This window comes from Phyllobates terribilis, unplaced genomic scaffold (assembly GCF_046119375.1).
Source record: "Phyllobates terribilis strain yellow unplaced genomic scaffold, ASM4611937v1 Scaffold_12__6_contigs__length_324123572, whole genome shotgun sequence".
NCBI classification, from domain to species: Eukaryota; Metazoa; Chordata; class Amphibia; order Anura; family Dendrobatidae; genus Phyllobates; species Phyllobates terribilis.
This window is the reverse complement of record NW_027362772.1, coordinates 11,090,267-11,111,344: the sequence shown is the minus strand read 5'-3', so window position 1 is coordinate 11,111,344 and position 21,078 is coordinate 11,090,267. Positions and strand designations below refer to the sequence as shown.

The 21,078-nt window shown below is 46.5% G+C and overlaps 2 protein-coding genes across 2 annotated transcripts in view; both read left to right on the top strand.

Moving 5' to 3' along the window:
* Nucleotides 1–21,078, top strand: part of LOC141171898 (uncharacterized) — an 819,676-nt gene that overhangs the window by 53,105 nt on the left and 745,493 nt on the right. The gene's annotated exons all lie outside the window — the stretch shown is intronic.
* The window catches only part of LOC141172905 (uncharacterized), a 65,828-nt gene continuing 54,056 nt past the window's right edge, over nucleotides 9,307–21,078 (top strand). Inside the window, exon 1 of the mRNA XM_073657523.1 lies at nucleotides 9,307–9,370. Coding sequence (XP_073513624.1) covers nucleotides 9,345–9,370 — 26 coding nt within the window. The 5' untranslated portion in view covers nucleotides 9,307–9,344. The remainder of the gene's footprint in view (nucleotides 9,371–21,078) is intronic.

The following is a 21,078-nucleotide window of genomic DNA, read 5'->3' as shown; positions in this document are numbered from 1 at the left end:
ACCTGTGTGTGGATGCTTTATATTAATGTCTCTGATTCTTTTGGCATGTTCAGCGGACTCGCTTCCAAGCCACTTTACTAGTAAGTCTAACTCCTCGCTGTAAGAAAGTTCCAAACCTCTGATGGCATTCTGGAATGAGGCTCGCCATGACCTATAGTTCTCAGCTCGATCGGTGAACTTTACAAGTCCCTGTTTAATCTGCTCCCGGCGAGCAAGGAGCTTTACAAAGTCCATGGTGGCTTGGTTATCACTGATACGAGCTGGTGTGTTATAGTGATGTCTAGTGTGTGGTGTATCACCATACCTGTCGGACGTTTCTGGCTTCGGATAGTCTGTATGATACCTCTCTGGAGAGGAAGGTGTCTCTTTGAGGCGGGATGGGGACTGTACCTTCTGCTCGGCGGAACTGTGGTTGTGGCCGAAATCTCCGTGCTGGACGTCTTCTCGCTTGTAGTAGCAAAGTTCGGGGTTGGATCGTTGGTAATCGGCGTAGGCTGGTCGATGTAATGCGTGAGGGCTGTCATCTCTTCCGTGATGTCGGTTGACGTACTCTGAGATGCGCTGTACTGCATCCTGCTGATCTAGATCTGGTCCCAGAACATTGCTGTGTTTCTCATAATCAGTAGAGTTGAGCCACCCCCGTAGTGTTTGGGTTCGGTTCATCGAACACCGGTATGTTCGCCGAACTGTTCGTCGAACTGTTCGTCGAACACCGTTAAAACCAATGGTAGGCAAACAAAAACACATACAAACACCTTCAAAAGGTGTCCAAAAGCTGACAAACTGCTCAGAAGACACAACTAACACATGGAAAAGTGACAAGTACATATAGTCATGCGAAAAGAAAGGAGGTGGAGGAGTAAAAGGAGGGGGAGACACAGATATAGGCATGTCATGCCCTTCTAAAATCAAGAAAGGCTGGAGTAAAAATCTAAAATAAGCCTAACAACACCCAGACGTCGTGACAAGAAAATTAAAAAAAGAAATATCTTTAGGTAGAATGGCGGTTCCATTCAGAACACTTTCCTTACAAGACGTAGTGGTATCCCCGTTGTGAGTAGTGCCAAAAACGGAACCCAATACATTCGGACTAATCCACCATTTGTCATATCCAAGGGCCAGGTCAGTAAACGACAACATCGACGCGGAACCAAGTACAGTAGTATATACTGTACCTCCTTTGACAAGGCAATCAGGCGGGTCAAGAAGTTGGGAAGGGGCACCCTAATGGCCAAAACAGACATTGAAAGGGCGCCTATTGGGCTGCTTCTGGGAAGGAGCATACTATATAGATCGCTGTTTGCCCATGGGGTGGTCCAGATCCTGCTCACTATTTGACGCGTTTAGTTGCTTCCTCGAATGGGTTGTAATGGACGTTTCTAAGGGAGCACATATTATCCATTACCTCGACAACTTCCTATGCCTGGGCCCAAAAGATTCGCCACAGTGTGAATACACGCGGTAGTCCACATGTGAGAAGGAGAGAGCTGCAGGGAGAGCGGACACCACAGAGCCGAGGGGCTAGATGGAGAACGGAAGAAGGAAAGAGGGCGAGGGAGGTAAGGGAGTACGGTGGAAGGCTGACCTGAGCTCCCCCATGTTCCTGCTGGGCGGGGAACAGCCCTGGGAAGAAAAGCTGCTTGCGCATCCCTTTGAGGTTACGGGCGTGAGCGGGCAGAGGGACTACGCTGGAGTGCGAAGCCGACGCGGCCAGTCCATTCCTGCCCGTGCGACCTCCGTGTCACCGGGTTTGTGCCAGAGCCGTGGTGGACCCTGATGGCTAGCCCCCCTCTCCCAATACTGGTGCCTGTCCGCTGGTGGGTCGAGCCCCCCTGCGGCGGGGGGGGGGGGGAGTAACATCTGCAGAAGAAAGACCATCTTCCAGCCAAACTAAGATGTCTACTTCTTTTCGTGGACAATGTGATACGATCCCTTTCTTACGGACATGCCCATCGTTACAAATTCCAGATGAGGCACAAAAACAGCAGGTGCTTCAACGGATATTAAGTGCTCTTTCAAGTGGGCTCTCCTCCACCTCAACTTCAACATCACAAATACTCCAGTCCTCAGAGGTGTCACCCCAATCGCACTTGCTTCCTCACAGCTCCCAAGTCTCCAGCTGCCCGTCTGAGTATGGGGTAACACAGATGGTTGAGTCTGCAGAGCTGTTTACTCATACTATAGCCTGGGAATCAGAGGTCTGCTCCAGAGCTTCTGTGAATCCAAACGAAATTATCTGCACTGACGCTCAGAATGTTTATGAGTCGGATCCAGGCCCAGATGAAGAATGTTCTGAGCATAATGTAGACCCTCGTTCCAAAACTGTAACTCCTGTTGGTGGAGACAATGAGGAGAACGATGATGAGACTCAGATACCTGATTGGTGCGACAACTTGACATTTCAGTCAGGGCAGGAAGAGGTTGGCTCTGAGGACGACGGGTGTGAGAACACACAGGGTGATGATGATGAGGTTGGAGATCCCACTTACTGTCAACCCACAGTCAGCCAGTCGATGAGGTCAGCTGAGGAGGTGGAGGAGGATGCTATTGACGATGAGGTTAGGTTGCAGCTTCCTGGACAGAGACGGAGTACTGGAAACACGTCAACAACTGCATCCTCAACCACAACTCTGCCTCTGACCACAAGTCATGGTGGCTCTTCAGGTCGCATGGGTTCTAAGCCTTGCATAGCCTGGGCATTTTTGGAGATCGATAAGGATGACCCAACTCATGTTATCTGTAACATTTGTCACCAAAACCTAAGTAGAGGCCAAAAAATACATAGTTTGAGTACTTCATGCATGAACCGTCACATGGATATGAAGCATAAGTTGCAGTGGGAAGCTCACTGTGCTGCAATGCGGCCTAGTGGGCCGGGCCAACCACCATCTGCCCCATCTGGTGCATCCGCGGCCTCTTCATCCTCTGTGACTGGGGGGACAGCAGTCACACATGTTTTTGGACGCAGACCTGCCACCTCTTTATCCGCAACAGTCAGTGTGATTGGCAGGTCGTCAGTTCATTTGGAAGTGGAAACACCTGGTGGTTTTGAGCGCTCTCCGACATCGAGAGCACCACCTTTGGATCAAGGCAACATAACATGTCCGCCTGCATCTTCCTCACAGACTGGCAGTTTGCCGGGGACACCCTACTCAACCCCATCTAAGCACAACAGCCAGCCCTCGGTCACTCAGATGTGGACAAGTAAAAGACCATTTCCTCCTAGCCATGACAAAGCTAAGAGGTTGAATTTCACCATCTGCAAGCTGTTGGCTACAGAAATGCTGCCTTTCCACCTGGTGGACACAGAGGATTTTCGAGACCTTATGTCCGTCGCAGTGCCCCAGTACCAGATGCCCAGTCGGCACTACTTCTCAAAGAAATCTGTGCCTGCGCTACACCAGCATCACGCACACAACATCACCGCTTCTTTGAGAAACTCTGTGTGTGACAGGGTGCATTTCCCCACAGACACTTGGACGAGTAGGCATGGACAGGGGCGTTACATGTCGCTGACTGGGCACTGGGTAACTATGGTGACAGCAGGACAAGGGGCTGCTGTCCAAGTCTTGCCGTCCCCACGAGTTGTGCGTCAATCCTCTTTATCTAGAAGTTCCTCCACTGCTTCTGCCTCCTCAACCTCCTCTCGGTCCTCCACCTGCACCCAAAGCCTGTCTGGTAATACCACCCGCTTTCTAACTGCGCAGAAGGAATCCTGCACACCACCTTACTATGCTGGCAGCAGGGCTCAACGTCATCAGGCGGTTTTTACTTTGAAATGTCTGGGAAATGTGAGTCACACAGCTGAGGAGTTGTGGTCAGCTCTGGAGACCCAGTTTCATGAATGGTTGTCTCCACTGGACCTGCAACCAGGGAAGGCCGTGTGCGACAATGCTGCAAACCTGGGTGCGGCCCTTTGCCGGGGCAATGTCACACACGTGCCTTGTATGGCTCACGTGTTGAACCTGGTTGTCTAGCAATTTTTAGCCCACTATCCCGGACTAGATGGCCTTCTGCAGAGGGCACGGTCGCTGTGTGCTCACTTCCGCCGTTCGCATCCCGCAGCTCAACGACTTACATCTCTACAGAAGTCGTTGGGCCTGCCAGTTCACCGGCTGAAATGCGATGTGCCGACACGGTGGAATTCAACTCTGCACATGTTGCAGCGACTGTGGCAGCACCGACAAGCCCTGGTGCAATACGTTCTGACGTATAGCCTGGGCCAACGAGATCCAGAGGTGGGGCAAATCACGCTGCAGGAGTGGTCTCAGATCAGGGACCTATGCACCCTTCTACACAGTTTTGAAATGGCGACGAAGATGTTTAGTGCTGACGATGCCATTATCAGCATGACTATTCCCGTGATTTACATGCTGGAGCACACGTTAAACAGAATTCGGAGTCAGGTGGTGGGACAAGAGGAGGTGGAGGAAGTAGAGGAGAGGTCCTATGCGGAAGGGATAACATCTCCAAGGCCCAGACGGTTGGCAGCACCAAGGCGGCAGGCATGGGAGGGTGGGGGAGAGGGATTAACCAGGGCGCATGGTAGCAGCCAAACTGTTGAGGAAGGTGCAGGAGCCGAGGAAGAAGTGTAGGACGAACTGGCGATGGGCATGGAAGACTTATCAGATGAGGGAGACCTTGATCACATTTCTGTTGTGCGAGGTTGGGGGGAGAGGGCAGAGGAAGGAAGCATGATTCTTACCTCGCCGCCAACACAACAAGGACTTGGTCCTCCTGGATGCGCAAGACACATGAGTGCCTTCTTGCTGCACTACCTGCAACATGACCCTCGGATTGTCAGAATTCGAAGTAATCCCGACTACTGGGTTGCCACACTCTTAGATCCCCGGTACAAAAGTAAATTTGCCAAAATAATTCCTGCCATAGAAAGGGATTCACGCATGCAGGAGTATCAGTAGAGGCTGTTGCAGAATCTTACATCTGCTTTTCCACAAAACACCAGTGGTGCACGTAGTGAATCTCACAGTTCTAACTTGCCAACCGTGGGACTGTCGAGTCTTCATCACTCAAACCTTAACAGTAACACTGTATCTGCTGGTAACAGCAATTTTGTGGAATCGTTTCACCAATTTTTTAGACCATCCTTTGCAAGGCCACAGGAGAAAAGAAGTCTGACACATAGTCAACGCCTAGAGAGGATGGTACAGGAGTATCTCCAAGTGAACATCGAAGCCATGACTGTGTCACTGGACCCTTGCTCATTTTGGGCTTCCAATCTGGAAAAATAGCCGGAGCTCGCCACTCACACCTTGGAGATCTTGTCATGCCCTGCAGCCAGCGTTCTCTCTGCACGTGTATTCAGCGCTGCTGGTGGTGTGCTGACAGATAAGCGCACGTGGCTGTCCACTGAGAATGTAGACAGACTCACGTTCATAAAGATGAACAAATCATGGATCCGCAAGGACTTTTCTACCCCTGTGTCATCCTGGGGAGACTAAAAGCTTGAGGATTTGGTAAAATCACCTCACCAACCGTTTTAAGCAACTCTGGGGCAATTGATGCCACTTAAGTGGTGTCTGTGCCACAATTTTTGGAAAAAATGGATACTCTGTTTGGAGTCCCCTTGCTGTGTTTTACTTGACGTTGGCATCATCAATTCCAGGTGGGTTGGGTCGCTCCTCCCCCCTTTTAACCGTAAGAAACTACATACACTACACTGTGTGCCGAATTATTAGGCAAGTTGTATTTTAGAGGATTATTTTTATTATTGATCAACAACTATGTTCTCAATCAACCCAAAAGACTCATAAATATCCAAGCTTAATATTTTTGGAAGTTGGAGTGTTTTTTTTTTTAGATTTGGCTATCTTAGGAGGATATCTGTAACTATTACTGTGCCAAATTATTAGGCAACTTAATAAAAAACAAATATAATCCCATCTTAGTTGTTTATTTTCACCAGGTAAACCAATATCAGTGCACCAAATTTAGAATTAAACATTTCTGACATGCAAAAACAAAAACCAAAATAATTAGTGATCAATATAGCCACCTTTCTTTATGATGACACTCAACAGCCTTCCATCTATAGATTCTGTCAGTTGCTTGATCAGTTTTCCATCAACATTGCGTGCAGCAGCCACCACAGCCTCCCAGACACTGTTCCGAGAGGTGTACTGTTTTCCCTCCCTGCAGATCTCACATTTTATGATTGACCACAGGTTCTCTATGGGGTTCAGATCAGGTGAACAAGGGGGCAATGTCATTATTTTTTCTTCTTTTAGACCTTTACTGGCCAGCCACGCTGTGGAGCAGTTGGATGCATGTGATGGAGCATTGTCCTGCATGAAAATCATGTTTTTCTTGAACAATACCGACTTCTTCCTGGACCACTGCTTGAAGAAGTTGTCTTCCAGAAGCTGTCAGTATGTCTGGGAGTTGAGCTTCACTCCATCCTCAACCCAAAAAGGTCCCACAAGTTCATCTTTGATGATACCAGCCCATACCAGTACCCCACCTCCACCTTGCTGGCATCTGAGTTGGAGTGGAGCTCTCTGCCCTTTACTGATCCAACCTCTGGCCCATCCATCTGGCCCATCAAGAGTCACTCTCATTTCATCAGTCCATAGAACCTTTGAAAAATCAGTCTTAAGATATTTCTTGGCCCATTCTTGACGTTTTATCCTTTGTTTCTTGTTCAAAGGTGGTCGTTTTTCAGCCTTCCTTACCTTGGCCATGTCACTGAGTATCACACACCTTGTGCTTTTTGATACTCCAGTAACGTTGCAGCACTGAAATATGGCAAAACTGGTGGCGAATGGCATCTTAGGAACTTCATGCTTGATTTTCCTCAATTCATGAGCAGTTATTTTGCGCCTTTTTTGGCCAACACTCTTCTTGTGACCCTGTTGGCTATTTGCCATGAAACGCTTGATTGTTCGGTGATCACTCTTCAAAAGTTTGGGAATTTCAAGACTGCTGCTTCCCTCTGCAAGACATCTCACAATTTTGGACTTTTCAGAGCCCATCAAATCTCTCTTCTGACCCATTTTGCCAAAGGAAAGGAAGTTGCTTAATAATTAGGCACACCTTATATAGGGTGTTGATGTCATTAGTCAACACCCCTCCTCATTACAGAGATGCACATCACCAGATTTACTTAATTGGTAGTTGGCTCTCAAGCCTATGCAGCTTGGAGTAGGACAACATGTATAAAAAGTATCATGTGATCAAAATACTCATTTGCATAATAATTCGGCACACAGTGTATGGCTTGGGGTAACAAAGATGGTTGAGTCTGAAGAGCTGTTTACTCAGAGGGCTGCTCCAAAGCTTCAGTGTCTGCTAGTCAGCGTAGTAGCCCAGCTCTGAAGCAAGCTACACCGCCTGTGTATCTAATAAGAATTTTTAACTGCATCTAGCCTAGGCAGACTGTGGGGACCCCAACCAAACCCAGACGCTCAGCTCCCCTACCGCCCCCCTTTCCTTGACAATACAATAATGTAACTCTTACAACTGGATGGGTGAGGATCGGTCACAGCTTTATTAACTCTTTATACTCATTCCATTAGAAAGGCATTTTATTTCTAAAATATTTCAGCTTGTTGCAGCATGCCCTGTGTCTCCACACCGGCAAGTTGGCAGACAAGTGTAACTCTCCAACATGTCCTTTCTATTTCCAGACCACGGAGGATCCTGCATACTCGTATGCAGGACTCTGACCCCCATCCATCACTTTTAACGCTTGTTCCACTCCGTCCTGGAGTCCTGACAGGAATGTGTCCAGTCCAATATCCATTAAGTGAACACAGTCGGGCCGTATGAGGCCTGCTTTATCTCCTTCCAGTTGTCGGTGTCGTATCACTACACCGCCTCTGTCTCTTCTAAATTTTGCCATCCGAATGTTTATTACCTGCCTTGTCCGTTCGATGGCCGGGTACACACGCGGCTCGGCTCCGTACACCTCGTACACACACGGCTCCGCTCACCTCGTACACACACGGCTCTGCTCCGTACGCCTCGTACACACTCGGCTCCGCTCCATACACCTCGTACACACGCGGCTCCACTCCGTACACCTCGCACACATACGGCTCCGCTCCGTACGCCTCGTACACACACGGCTTTGCTCCGTACGCCTTGTACATGCGCGGCTCGGTACGCCTCGTACACACGCGGCTCAGCTCCGTACACCTCGTACACACGCGGCTCAGCTCCGTACACCTTGTACACACGCGGCTCGGCTCCGTACACCTCGTACACACCTGGTTCCGCTCCGTACACCTCGTACACACCCGGTTCCGCTCCGTACACCTCATACACACGTGGCTCCGCTCCGTACACCTTGTACACGCGCGGCTCCGCTCACCTCCTACACACGCGGCTCTGCTCCATACACCTCACACACATACGGCTCCGTACACACGCGGCTCTGCTCCGTACACCTCGTACACACACGGCTCCGCTCCATACGCCTCGTACACACACGGTTCCCTTCCGTACCCCTCGTACATGCGCAGCTCCGTACACCTCGTACACACTCGGCTCCGCTCCGTACACCTCGGACACACTCGGCTCCGCTCCGTACACCTCGTACACGTGCGGCTCCGCTCCCTACACCTCGTACACACGCGGCTCCGCTCTGTACACCTCGTACACGCGCGGCTCCGCTCTGTACACCTCGTACACGCGCGGCTCTGCTCCATACACCTCACACACATACGGCTCCGTACACACGCGGCTCCGCTCCGTACTCCTCATACACACACGGTTCCGCTCCGTACACCTCGTACACGCTCCGCTCCGTACACCTCGTACACACACGGCTCCGCTCCGTACACCTCGTACACATGCGGCTCTGCTCCATACACCTCACACACATACGGCTCCATACACATGGGGCTCCGCTCCGTACACCTCATACACACGGCTCCGCTTCGTACACACTCGGCTCCGCTCCGTACACCTCGTCCATACTCGGCTCCGCTCCGTACACCTCGTATACACTCGGCTCTGCTCCGTACACCTCGCACACATACGGCTCCGTACACCTCGTACACACTCGGCTCCGCTCCGTACGCCTCGTACACGCGCGGCTCCGCTCCGTACGCCTCGTACACGCGCGGCTCCGCTCCGTACGCCTCGTACACGCGCGGCTCCGCTCCGTACGCCTCGTACACGCGCGGCTCTGCTCCGTACGCCTCGTACACGCGCGGCTCTGCTACATCCACACTGTAAACCCCTCCTGACCCCACACATCCAGCACCATGACAACCAGCACAGCAGAGTCCTGCATCCACTGAGGCCCCTGATCATGTGACTCCTGACTCCTCCCCTCTTGTGACCTCATCACAGGTCCTGTGCGCACACAACAGCCATATATGTGGTGGCGGCTCTGCAGGTGGAGGTATGTGGAGATCCCCCATTACTGGGCGCCAGGGGCATTAACCCCTTCAGCACAGAGGCTCTTTTGGGGTCTTGTGTTGCCCCTTTATAAGAATCATAAGGTTTCTGTTCTGTTTCCTGTAATAGATACATACGACCCAACTATGGAGACAGGAAGGGGGGAAACGTATTGTTCTCAGAGTACAGGGCCCCGTTCTTGGCCCCACATAGTGTAATGTTCTCATAGTACCGCCATCCCCCCACACAGTACAATCAGAGGCATAACTAGGGTCTGATGGGACCCGTTGCGAGATTTCGACCTCCCCCCATCCTGATTCGTGCTGGATTGCAGATCCTAGCAGGATTCTCCGGCCTGTTGATATCCGTTCAATCGACTGAGTCCTGATTTTGCGGATTGTTGTAGCGTTCTCCGGCTGTGACTGGCTGTACATCTGGAGTCACAGCCAGAGAGCGCTACTACAATCCGAAAATCAGGACGCTGACAGGAACAAAGGGACGGAATTGCTACAACGTGGCCTTCTTTTAAACCAATCAGAACGCAGTAGCGTCCACCAATCGGAGATGAGGGGGCACGAAAAAGTAATTTTATGCATGCCTTTGTGACACAGTACAGTCCCTATCAAGGTGTGGATCGTTGAAATAGCTGCTGTGTGAAAGCGTCCCAACGACCGCCGAGATCGTTAGTTAGATCGCTGGGGTGGCCAAAATCGTTGGGAAGTTCTGCATGTTTGACAGCTCCCCAGCGATCCCAAAACCGTGACGTAATAACGATCTCGCTAGCGATCTCGTTATGTGTGATGGGACCTTAAGTCCACTGGTTATTAAATTGAGTAACAAAGTGTGTATATGGGAAACACTTCCTGTGTCAGCCTTGGGCAGAGTAAACCTCATTAACATGTGCTTAATGCCATGTATTCTATACGTTGTACATAACTCACCTCTCTGGATTCCTAAATACTGGTTTAGGCAAATGTGCAACAGCTTTAGAGACTTTGTGTAGAAGAGAGGGACCCTTAGAATAAAGACAGAAAAATTGCAATTACCAAAAAATCAGGGGAGTAGCTTTGTCTTATATACAGTGAGTACGGAAAGTATTCAGACCCCTTTAAATTTTTCACTCTTTGTTTCATTGCAGCCATTTGGTAAATTCTAAAAAGTTCATTTTTTTCTCATTAATGTACACTCTGCACCCCATCTTGACTGAAAAAAACAGATGTACAAATTTTTGCAAATTTATTAAAAAAGAAAACCTGAAATATCACATGGTCATAAGTATTCAGACCCTTTGCTCAAACACTCATTTAAGTCACATGCTGTCCATTTCCTTGTGATCCTCCTTGAGATGGTTCTACTCCTTCATTGGAGTCCAGCTGTGTTTAATTGAACTAATAGGACTTGATTTGGAAAGGCACACACCTGTCTATATAAGACCTCACAGCTCACAGTGCATGTCAGACCAAATGAGAATCATGAGCTCAAGGAACTGCCCAAGGAGCTCAAAGACATAATTGTGGCAAGGCACAGATCTGGCCAAGGTTACAAAAGAATTTCTGCATTACTCAAGGTTCATAAGGGCACAGTGGCCTCCATAATCCTTAAATGGAAGAAGTTTGGGACCACCAGAAGTCTTCCTAGACCTGGCCGTCCAGCCAAACTGAGCAATCATGGGAGAAGAGCCTTGGTGAGAGAGGTAAAGAAGAATCCCAAGATCACTGTGGCTGAGCTCCAGCGATGCAGTAGGCAGATGGGAGAAAGTTCCACAAAGTCAACTATCACTGCAGCCCTCCACCAGTCGGGCCTTTATGGCAGAGTGGCCCAACGAAAGCCTCTCCTCAGTGCAAAACATATGAAAGCCCGCATAGAGTTTGCTCAAAAACACATGAATGACTCCCAGACTATGAGAAATAAGATTCTCTGGTCTGATGAGACTTTTTGGTGATAAATCTAAGCGGTATTTGTGGAGAAAACCAGGCACTGCTCATCACCTGCCCAATACAATCCCAACAGTGAAACACGGTGGTGGCAGCATCATGCTATGGGGGTGTTTTTCAGCTGGTTGCAATCAAAGGAAACATGAATGCGGCCAAGTACAGAGAGACCCTGGATGAAAACCTCTTCCAGAGTGCTCTGGACCTCAGACTTGGCCGAAGGTTCACCTTCCAACAAGACAATGACCCTAAGCACACAGCTAAAATAACAAAGGAGTGGCTTCAGAACAACTCTGTGACCATTCTTGACTGGCCCAGCCAGAGCCCTGACCTAAACCCAATTGAGCATCTCTGGAGAAACCTGAAAATGGCTGTCCGCCAACGTTCACCATCCAACCTGACGGAACTGGAGAGGATCTGCAAGGAATAATGGCAGAGGATCCCCAAATCCAGGTGTGAGAAACTTGTAGCATCATTCCCAAGAAGACTCATGGCTGTACTAGCTCAAAAGGGGGCTTCTACTCAATACTAAGCAAAGGATCTGAATACTTATGACCATGTGATATTTCAGTTTTTCTTTTTTAATAAAATTGCAAAAATTTCTACATTTCTGTTTTTTTCATGCAAGATGGGGTGCAGAGTGGACTTAAATGAGAAAAAAATGAACTTTTTAGAATTTACCAAATGGCTGCAATGAAACAAAGTGTGAAAAATTTAAAGGGGTCTGAATACTTTCCGTACCCCCTGTATATGTATGTCCCTTATCCTGGGCCTCAACCTAGTATATGTCCCCCGTTCTGCCTCTGTTCTTTAGTGTATAGAAAAAAATAAACTATTACACTCACCATGGGCGAACATAGAAGTGATGGGGCCCCATAACAGAAGTATAATGCAATCCCCATAATCCTCCATACGGTATAATGCACAGCCCATAGTCGGTACATGTAGTATAATGCACAGCCCATAGTCATCCATACAGTATAATGCACAGCCCACACTCATACATGTAGTATAATGCACAGCCCATACTCATACATGTAGTATAATGCACAGCCTATAGTCTTACATGTAGTATAATGCACAGCCCACACTCATACATGTAGTATAATGCACAGCCCACACTCATACATGTAGTATAATGCACAGCCCATAGTCTGTACATGTAGTATAATGCACAGCCCATAGTCCGTACATGTAGTATAATGCACAGCCCATAATCATCCATGTAGTATAATGCACAGCCCATAATCATCCATGTAGTATAATGCACAGCCCATACTCATACATGTAGTATAATGCACAGCCCATAGTCATACATGTAGTATAATGCACAGCCCATAGTCATACATGTAGTATAATGCACAGCCCATACTCATACATGTAGTATAATGCACAGCCCATAGTCATACATGTAGTATAATGCACAGCCCATAGTCATACATGTAGTATAATGCACAGCCCATAGTCCGTACATGTAGCATAATGCAAAGCCCATACTCATACATGTAGTATAATGCACAGACCATAGTCATACATGTAGTATAATGCACAGACCATAGTCATTCATGTAGTATAATGCACAGCCCATACTCATACATGTAGTATAATGCACAGACCATAGTCATACATGTAGTATAATGCACAGACCATAGTCATACATATAGTATAATGCACAGCCCACAGTCATCCATGTAGTATAATGCACAGCCCATACTCATCCATGTAATATAATGCACAGCCCATAGTCATCCATGTAGTATAATGCACAGCCCATAGTCCATACATGTAGTATAATGCACAGCCCATAGTCCATACATGTAGTATAATGCACAGCCCATAGTCCATACATGTAGTATAATGCACAGCCCATAGTCATCCATGTAGTATAATGCACAGCCCATAGTCATCCATGTAGTATAATGCACAGCCCATAGTCATCCATGTAGTATAATGCACAGCCCATAGTCATCCATGTAGTATAATGCACAGCCCATAGTCCATACATGTAGTATAATGCACAGCCCATAGTCCATACATGTAGTATAATGCACAGCCCACAGTCATACATGTAGTATAATGCACAGCCCACAGTCATACATGTAGTATAATGCACAGCCCACAGTCATACATGTAGTATAATGCACAGCCCATCGTCCGTACATGTAGTATAATGCACAGCCCATACTCTTACATGTAGTATAATGCACAGCCCACACTCTTACATGTAGTATAATGCACAGCCCATACTCATCCATGTAGTATAATGCACAGCCCATAGTCCATACATGTAGTATAATGCACAGCCCATAGTCCATACATGTAGTATAATGCACAGCCCATACTCATACATGTAGTATAATGCACAGCCCATACTCATCCATGTAGTATAATGTACAGCCCATAGTCATACATGTAGTATAATGCACAGCCCATAGTCCATACATGTAGTATAATGCACAGCCCATAGTCCATACATGTAGTATAATGCACAGACCACAGTCCATACATGTAGTATAATGCACAGCCCACACTCATACATGTAGTATAATGCACAGCCCATAGTCATACATGTAGTATAATGCACAGCCCATAGTCATCCATGTAGTATAATGCACAGCCCATAGTCATCCAATGTAGTATAATGCACAGCCCATAGTCCCATACATGTAGTATAATGCACAGCCCATAGTCCATACATGTAGTATAATGCACAGACCACAGTCCATACATGTAGTATAATGCACAGCCCACACTCATACATGTAGTATAATGCACAGCCCATAGTCATCCATGTAGTATAATGCACAGCCCATAGTCATACATGTTGTATAATGCACAGCCCATACTCATACATGTAGTATAATGCACAGCCCATAGTCATACATGTAGTATAATGCTAATGCACAGCCCATAGTTCGTACATGTAGTATAATGCACAGCCCACAGTCATACATGTAGTATAATGCACAGCCCACAGTCATACATGTATTATAATGCACAGCCCACAGTCCATCCATGTAGTATAATTCACAGCCCATAGTTCGTACATGTAGTATAATGCACAGCCCACAGTCATACATGTAGTATAATGCACAGCCCATACTCATACATGTAGTATAATGCACAGCCCATAGTCCATACATGTAGTATAATGCACAACCCATAGTCCATACATGTAGTATAATGCACAGCCCATACTCATACATGTAGTATAATGCACAGCCCATAGTCATCCATGTAGTATAATGCACATCCCATAGTCATCCTTGTAGTATAATGCACAGCCCATAGTCATCCATGTAGTATAATGCACAGCCCATACTTATACATGTAGTATAATGCACAGCCCATAGTCCATACATGTAGTATAATGCACAGCCCATACTCATACATGTAGTATAATGCACAGCCCATAGTCCATACATGTAGTATAATGCACAACCCATAGTCCATACATGTAGTATAATGCACAGCCCATACTCATACATGTAGTATAATGCACAGCCCATAGTCATCCATGTAGTATAATGCACATCCCATAGTCATCCTTGTAGTATAATGCACAGCCCATAGTCATCCATGTAGTATAATGCACAGCCCATACTCATACATGTAGTATAATGCACAGCCCATAGTCATCCAATGTAGTATAATGCACAGCCCACAGTCCATACATGTAGTATAATGCACAGCCCACAGTCCATACATGTAGTATAATGCACAGCCCACAGTCCATACATGTAGTATAATGCACAGCCCACAGTCCATACATGTAGTATAATGCACAGCCCATAGTCCATACATGTAGTATAATGCACAGCCCATAGTCATACATGTAGTATAATGCACAGCCCATAGTCATACATGTAGTATAATCCACAGCCCATAGTCATACATGTAGTATAATGCTAATGCACAGCCCATAGTTCGTACATGTAGTATAATGCACAGCCCATAGTCATCCATGTAGTATAATGCACAGCCCACAGTCATACATGTATTATAATGCACAGCCCACAGTCCATCCATGTAGTATAATGCACAGCCCATAGTTCGTACATGTAGTATAATGCACAGCCCACAGTCATACATGTAGTATAATGCACAGCCCATACTCATACATGTAGTATAATGCACAGCCCATAGTCCATACATGTAGTATAATGCACAGCCCATAGTCCATACATGTAGTATAATGCACAGCCCATACTCATACATGTAGTATAATGCACAGCCCATAGTCATCCATGTAGTATAATGCACATCCCATAGTCATCCATGTAGTATAATGCACAGCCCATAGTCATCCATGTAGTATAATGCACAGCCCATAGTCATCCAATGTAGTATAATGCACAGCCCATAGTCCATACATGTAGTATAATGCACAGCCCATAGTCATACATGTAGTATAATGCAAAGCCCATACTCATACATGTAGTATAATGCACAGACCATAGTCATACATGTAGTATAATGCACAGACCATAGTCATTCATGTAGTATAATGCACAGCCCATACTCATACATGTAGTATAATGCACAGACCATAGTCATACATGTAGTATAATGCACAGACCATAGTCATACATATAGTATAATGCACAGCCCACAGTCATCCATGTAGTATAATGCACAGCCCATACTCATCCATGTAATATAATGCACAGCCCATAGTCATCCATGTAGTATAATGCACAGCCCATAGTCCATACATGTAGTATAATGCACAGCCCATAGTCCATACATGTAGTATAATGCACAGTCCATAGTCCATACATGTAGTATAATGCACAGCCCATAGTCATCCATGTAGTATAATGCACAGCCCATAGTCATCCATGTAGTATAATGCACAGCCCATAGTCATCCATGTAGTATAATGCACAGCCCATAGTCATCCATGTAGTATAATGCACAGCCCATAGTCATCCATGTAGTATAATGCACAGCCCATAGTCCATACATGTAGTATAATGCACAGCCCATAGTCCATACATGTAGTATAATGCACAGCCCACAGTCATACATGTAGTATAATGCACAGCCCACAGTCATACATGTAGTATAATGCACAGCCCACAGTCATACATGTAGTATAATGCACAGCCCATCGTCCGTACATGTAGTATAATGCACAGCCCATACTCTTACATGTAGTATAATGCACAGCCCACACTCTTACATGTAGTATAATGCACAGCCCATACTCATCCATGTAGTATAATGCACAGCCCATAGTCCATACATGTAGTATAATGCACAGCCCATAGTCCATACATGTAGTATAATGCACAGCCCATACTCATACATGTAGTATAATGCACAGCCCATACTCATCCATGTAGTATAATGTACAGCCCATAGTCATACATGTAGTATAATGCACAGCCCATAGTCCATACATGTAGTATAATGCACAGCCCATAGTCCATACATGTAGTATAATGCACAGACCACAGTCCATACATGTAGTATAATGCACAGCCCACACTCATACATGTAGTATAATGCACAGCCCATACTCATACATGTAGTATAATGCACAGCCCATAGTCCATACATGTAGTATAATGCACAGCCCATAGTCCGTACATGTAGTATAATGCACAGCCCATAGTCCGTACATGTAGTATAATGCACAGCCCATAGTCCGTACATGTAGTATAATGCACAGCCCATAGTCCATACATGTAGTATAATGCACAGCCCACAGTCATACATGTAGTATAATGCACAGCCCATACTCATACATGTAGTATAATGCACAGCCCATAGTCCATACATGTAGTATAATGCACAGCCCATAGTCCATACATGTAGTATAATGCACAGCCCATAGTCCATACATGTAGTATAATGCACAGCCCATAGTCATCCATGTAGTATAATGCACAGCCCATAGTCATCCATGTAGTATAATGCACAGCCCACACTCATGCATGTAGTATAATGCACAGCCCACACTCTTACATGTAGTATAATGCACAGCCCATACTCATCCATGTAGTATAATGCACAGCCCATAGTTCGTACATGTAGTATAATGCACAGCCCATAGTCCGTACATGTAGTATAATGCACAGCCCATAGTCCATACATGTAGTATAATGCACAGCCCACAGTCATACATGTAGTATAATGCACAGCCCACAGTCATACATGTAGTATAATGCACAGCCCATACTCATACATGTAGTATAATGCACAGCCCATAGTCCATACATGTAGTATAATGCACAGCCCATAGTCCATACATGTAGTATAATGCACAGCCCATACTCATACATGTAGTATAATGCACAGCCCATAGTCATCCATGTAGTATAATGCACAGCCCATAGTCATCCATGTAGTATAATGCACAGCCCATAGTCATCCATGTAGTATAATGCACAGCCCACACTCATACATGTAGTATAATGCACAGCCCACACTCATACATGTAGTATAATGCACAGCCCATAGTCCATACATGTAGTATAATGCACAGCCCATAGTCCATACATGTAGTATAATGCACAGCCCATAGTCCATACATGTAGTATAATGCACAGCCCATAGTCCATACATGTAGTATAATGCACAGCCCATAGTCCATACATGTAGTATAATGCACAGCCCACACTCATACATGTAGTATAATGCACAGCCCACACTCATACATGTAGTATAATGCACAGCCCACAGTCCATACATGTAGTATAATGCACAGCCCACAGTCCATACATGTAGTATAATGCACAGCCCACAGTCCATACATGTAGTATAATGCACAACCCACAGTCCATACATGTAGTATAATGCACAACCCACAGTCCATACATGTAGTATAATGCACAACCCACAGTCCATACATGTAGTATAATGCACAGCCCACACTCATACATGTAGTATAATGCACAGCCCATAGTCCATACATGTAGTATAATGCACAGCCCATAGTCATACATGTAGTATAATGCACAGCCCATAGTCATACATGTAGTATAATCCACAGCCCATAGTCATACATGTAGTATAATGCTAATGCACAGCCCATAGTTCGTACATGTAGTATAATGCACCGCCCATAGTCATCCATGTAGTATAATGCACAGCCCACAGTCATACATGTAGTATAATGCACAGCCCACAGTCATACATGTAGTATAATGCACAGCCCACAGTCCATCCATGTAGTATAATGCACAGCCCATAGTTCGTACATGTAGTATAATGCACAGCCCACAGTCATACATGTAGTATAATGCACAGCCCATACTCATACATGTAGTATAATGCACAGCCCATAGTCCATACATGTAGTATAATGCACAGCCCATAGTCCATACATGTAGTATAATGCACAGCCCATACTCATCCATGTAGTATAATGCACAGCCCATAGTCATCCATGTAGTATAATGCACAGCCCATAGTCATCCATGTAGTATAATGCACAGCCCATAGTCATCCATGTAGTATAATGCACAGCCCATAGTCATCTAATGTAGTATAATGCACAGCCCATAGTCCATACATGTAGTATAATGCACAGCCCATAGTCCATACATGTAGTATAATGCACAGACCACAGTCCATACATGTAGTATAATGCACAGCCCACACTCATACATGTAGTATAATGCACAGCCCATAGTCATCCATGTAGTATAATGCACAGCCCATAGTCATACATGTAGTATAATGCACAGCCCATAGTCCATACATGTAGTATAATGCACAGCCCATACTCATACATGTAGTATAATGCACAGCCCATAGTCATCCATGTAGTATAATGCACATCCCACACTCATACATGTAGTATAATGCACAGCCCACACTCATACATGTAGTATAATGCACAGCCCACAGTCCATACATGTAGTATAATGCACAGCCCACAGTCCATACATGTAGTATAATGCACAGCCCACAGTCCATACATGTAGTATAATGCACAGCCCACACTCATACATGTAGTATAATGCACAGCCCACACTCATACATGTAGTATAATGCACAGCCCATAGTCATACATGTAGTATAATGCACAGCCCATAGTCATACATGTAGTATAATCCACAGCCCATAGTCATACATGTAGTATAATGCACAGCCCATAGTCATACATGTAGTATAATGCACAGCCCATAGTCATACATGTAGTATAATGCACAGCCCATAGTCATACATGTAGTATAATGCTAATGCACAGCCCATAGTTCGTACATGTAGTATAATGCACAGCCCATAGTCATCCATGTAGTATAATGCACAGCCCACAGTCATACATGTAGTATAATGCACAGCCCACAGTCCATCCATGTAGTATAATGCACAGCCCATAGTTCGTACATGTAGTATAATGCACAGCCCACAGTCATACATGTAGTATAATGCACAGCCCATACTCATACATGTAGTATAATGCACAGCCCATAGTCCATACATGTAGTATAATGCACAGCCCATAGTCCATACATGTAGTATAATGCACAGCCCATACTCATACATGTAGTATAATGCACAGCCCATAGTCATCCATGTAGTATAATGCACAGCCCATAGTCATCCATGTAGTATAATGCACAGCCCATAGTCATCCATGTAGTATAATGCACAGCCCATAGTCATCCATGTAGTATAATGCACATCCCACACTCATACATGTAGTATAATGCACAGCCCATACTCATACATGTAGTATAATGCACAGCCCATACTCATACATGTAGTATAATGCACAGCCCACACTCATACATGTAGTATAATGCACAGCCCACAGTCCATACATGTAGTATAATGCACAGCCCACAGTCCATACATGTAGTATAATGCACAGCCCACAGTCCATACATGTAGTATAATGCACAGCCCACAGTCCATACATGCAGTATAATGCACAGCCCACAGTCCATACATGTAGTATAATGCACAGCCCATAGTCCATACATGTAGTATAATGCACAGTGTAACGGGTCTGGGAGGCGGAACCTCTGAGCTACTATACAAGGGGGCGGTCCTTGTAAGGGAGCGGGTGGCGACCAGGCAGGCAGTCACAGCAGGTGACCGGGACAGTCTCTGGATGAACGGGCAGATGGTCACGGCAAGTGACCGGGGCAGTCTCTGGATGAACGGGCAGATGGTCACGGCAAGTGACCGGGGCAGTCTCTGGATGAACGGGCAGATGGTCACGGCAAGTGACCGGGGCAGTCTCTGGATGAACGGGCAGATGGTCACGGCAAGTGACCGGGGCAGTCTCTGGATGAACGGGCAGATGGTCACGGCAAGTGACCGGGGCAGTCTCTGGGTAAAGGGTTGGTACGACCTGTGGCGGCTGATGGTAGACGTGAGCTCCCAGGTGAGCAGGCGAGAGTCTCTGGATAAACGGGTGGTCACGGCATGTGACGGCGGAGCCTCCAGGAAGACCAACAGACAGGCGGCAGATGAGCGCTCCCAGGTGAGCGGGCAGAAGTCTCTGGACAGGCGGGTGGTCACAGCACGTGACGACAGAGCCTCCAGGTAGGCTATTAGACAGGCAGCAGATGAGCGCTCCCAGGTGAGCGGGCAGGAGTCACTGGACAGGCAGGTGGTCACAGAACGTGACGGCGGAGCCTCCAGGTAGGCTAGCAGGCAGGTAGCCGATGTGCGCTCCCAGGTGAGCGGGCAAGCTGGTCCTTAGACAGACTGACAGGAGTTGTAAGGCAGACCGTCGGACCTCAGGCTAGCAGGCAGGTAGCAGAATATCAGGCAGGAATAAGACAGCAAGCTGGCAGGAATCTGGCAGGTATCT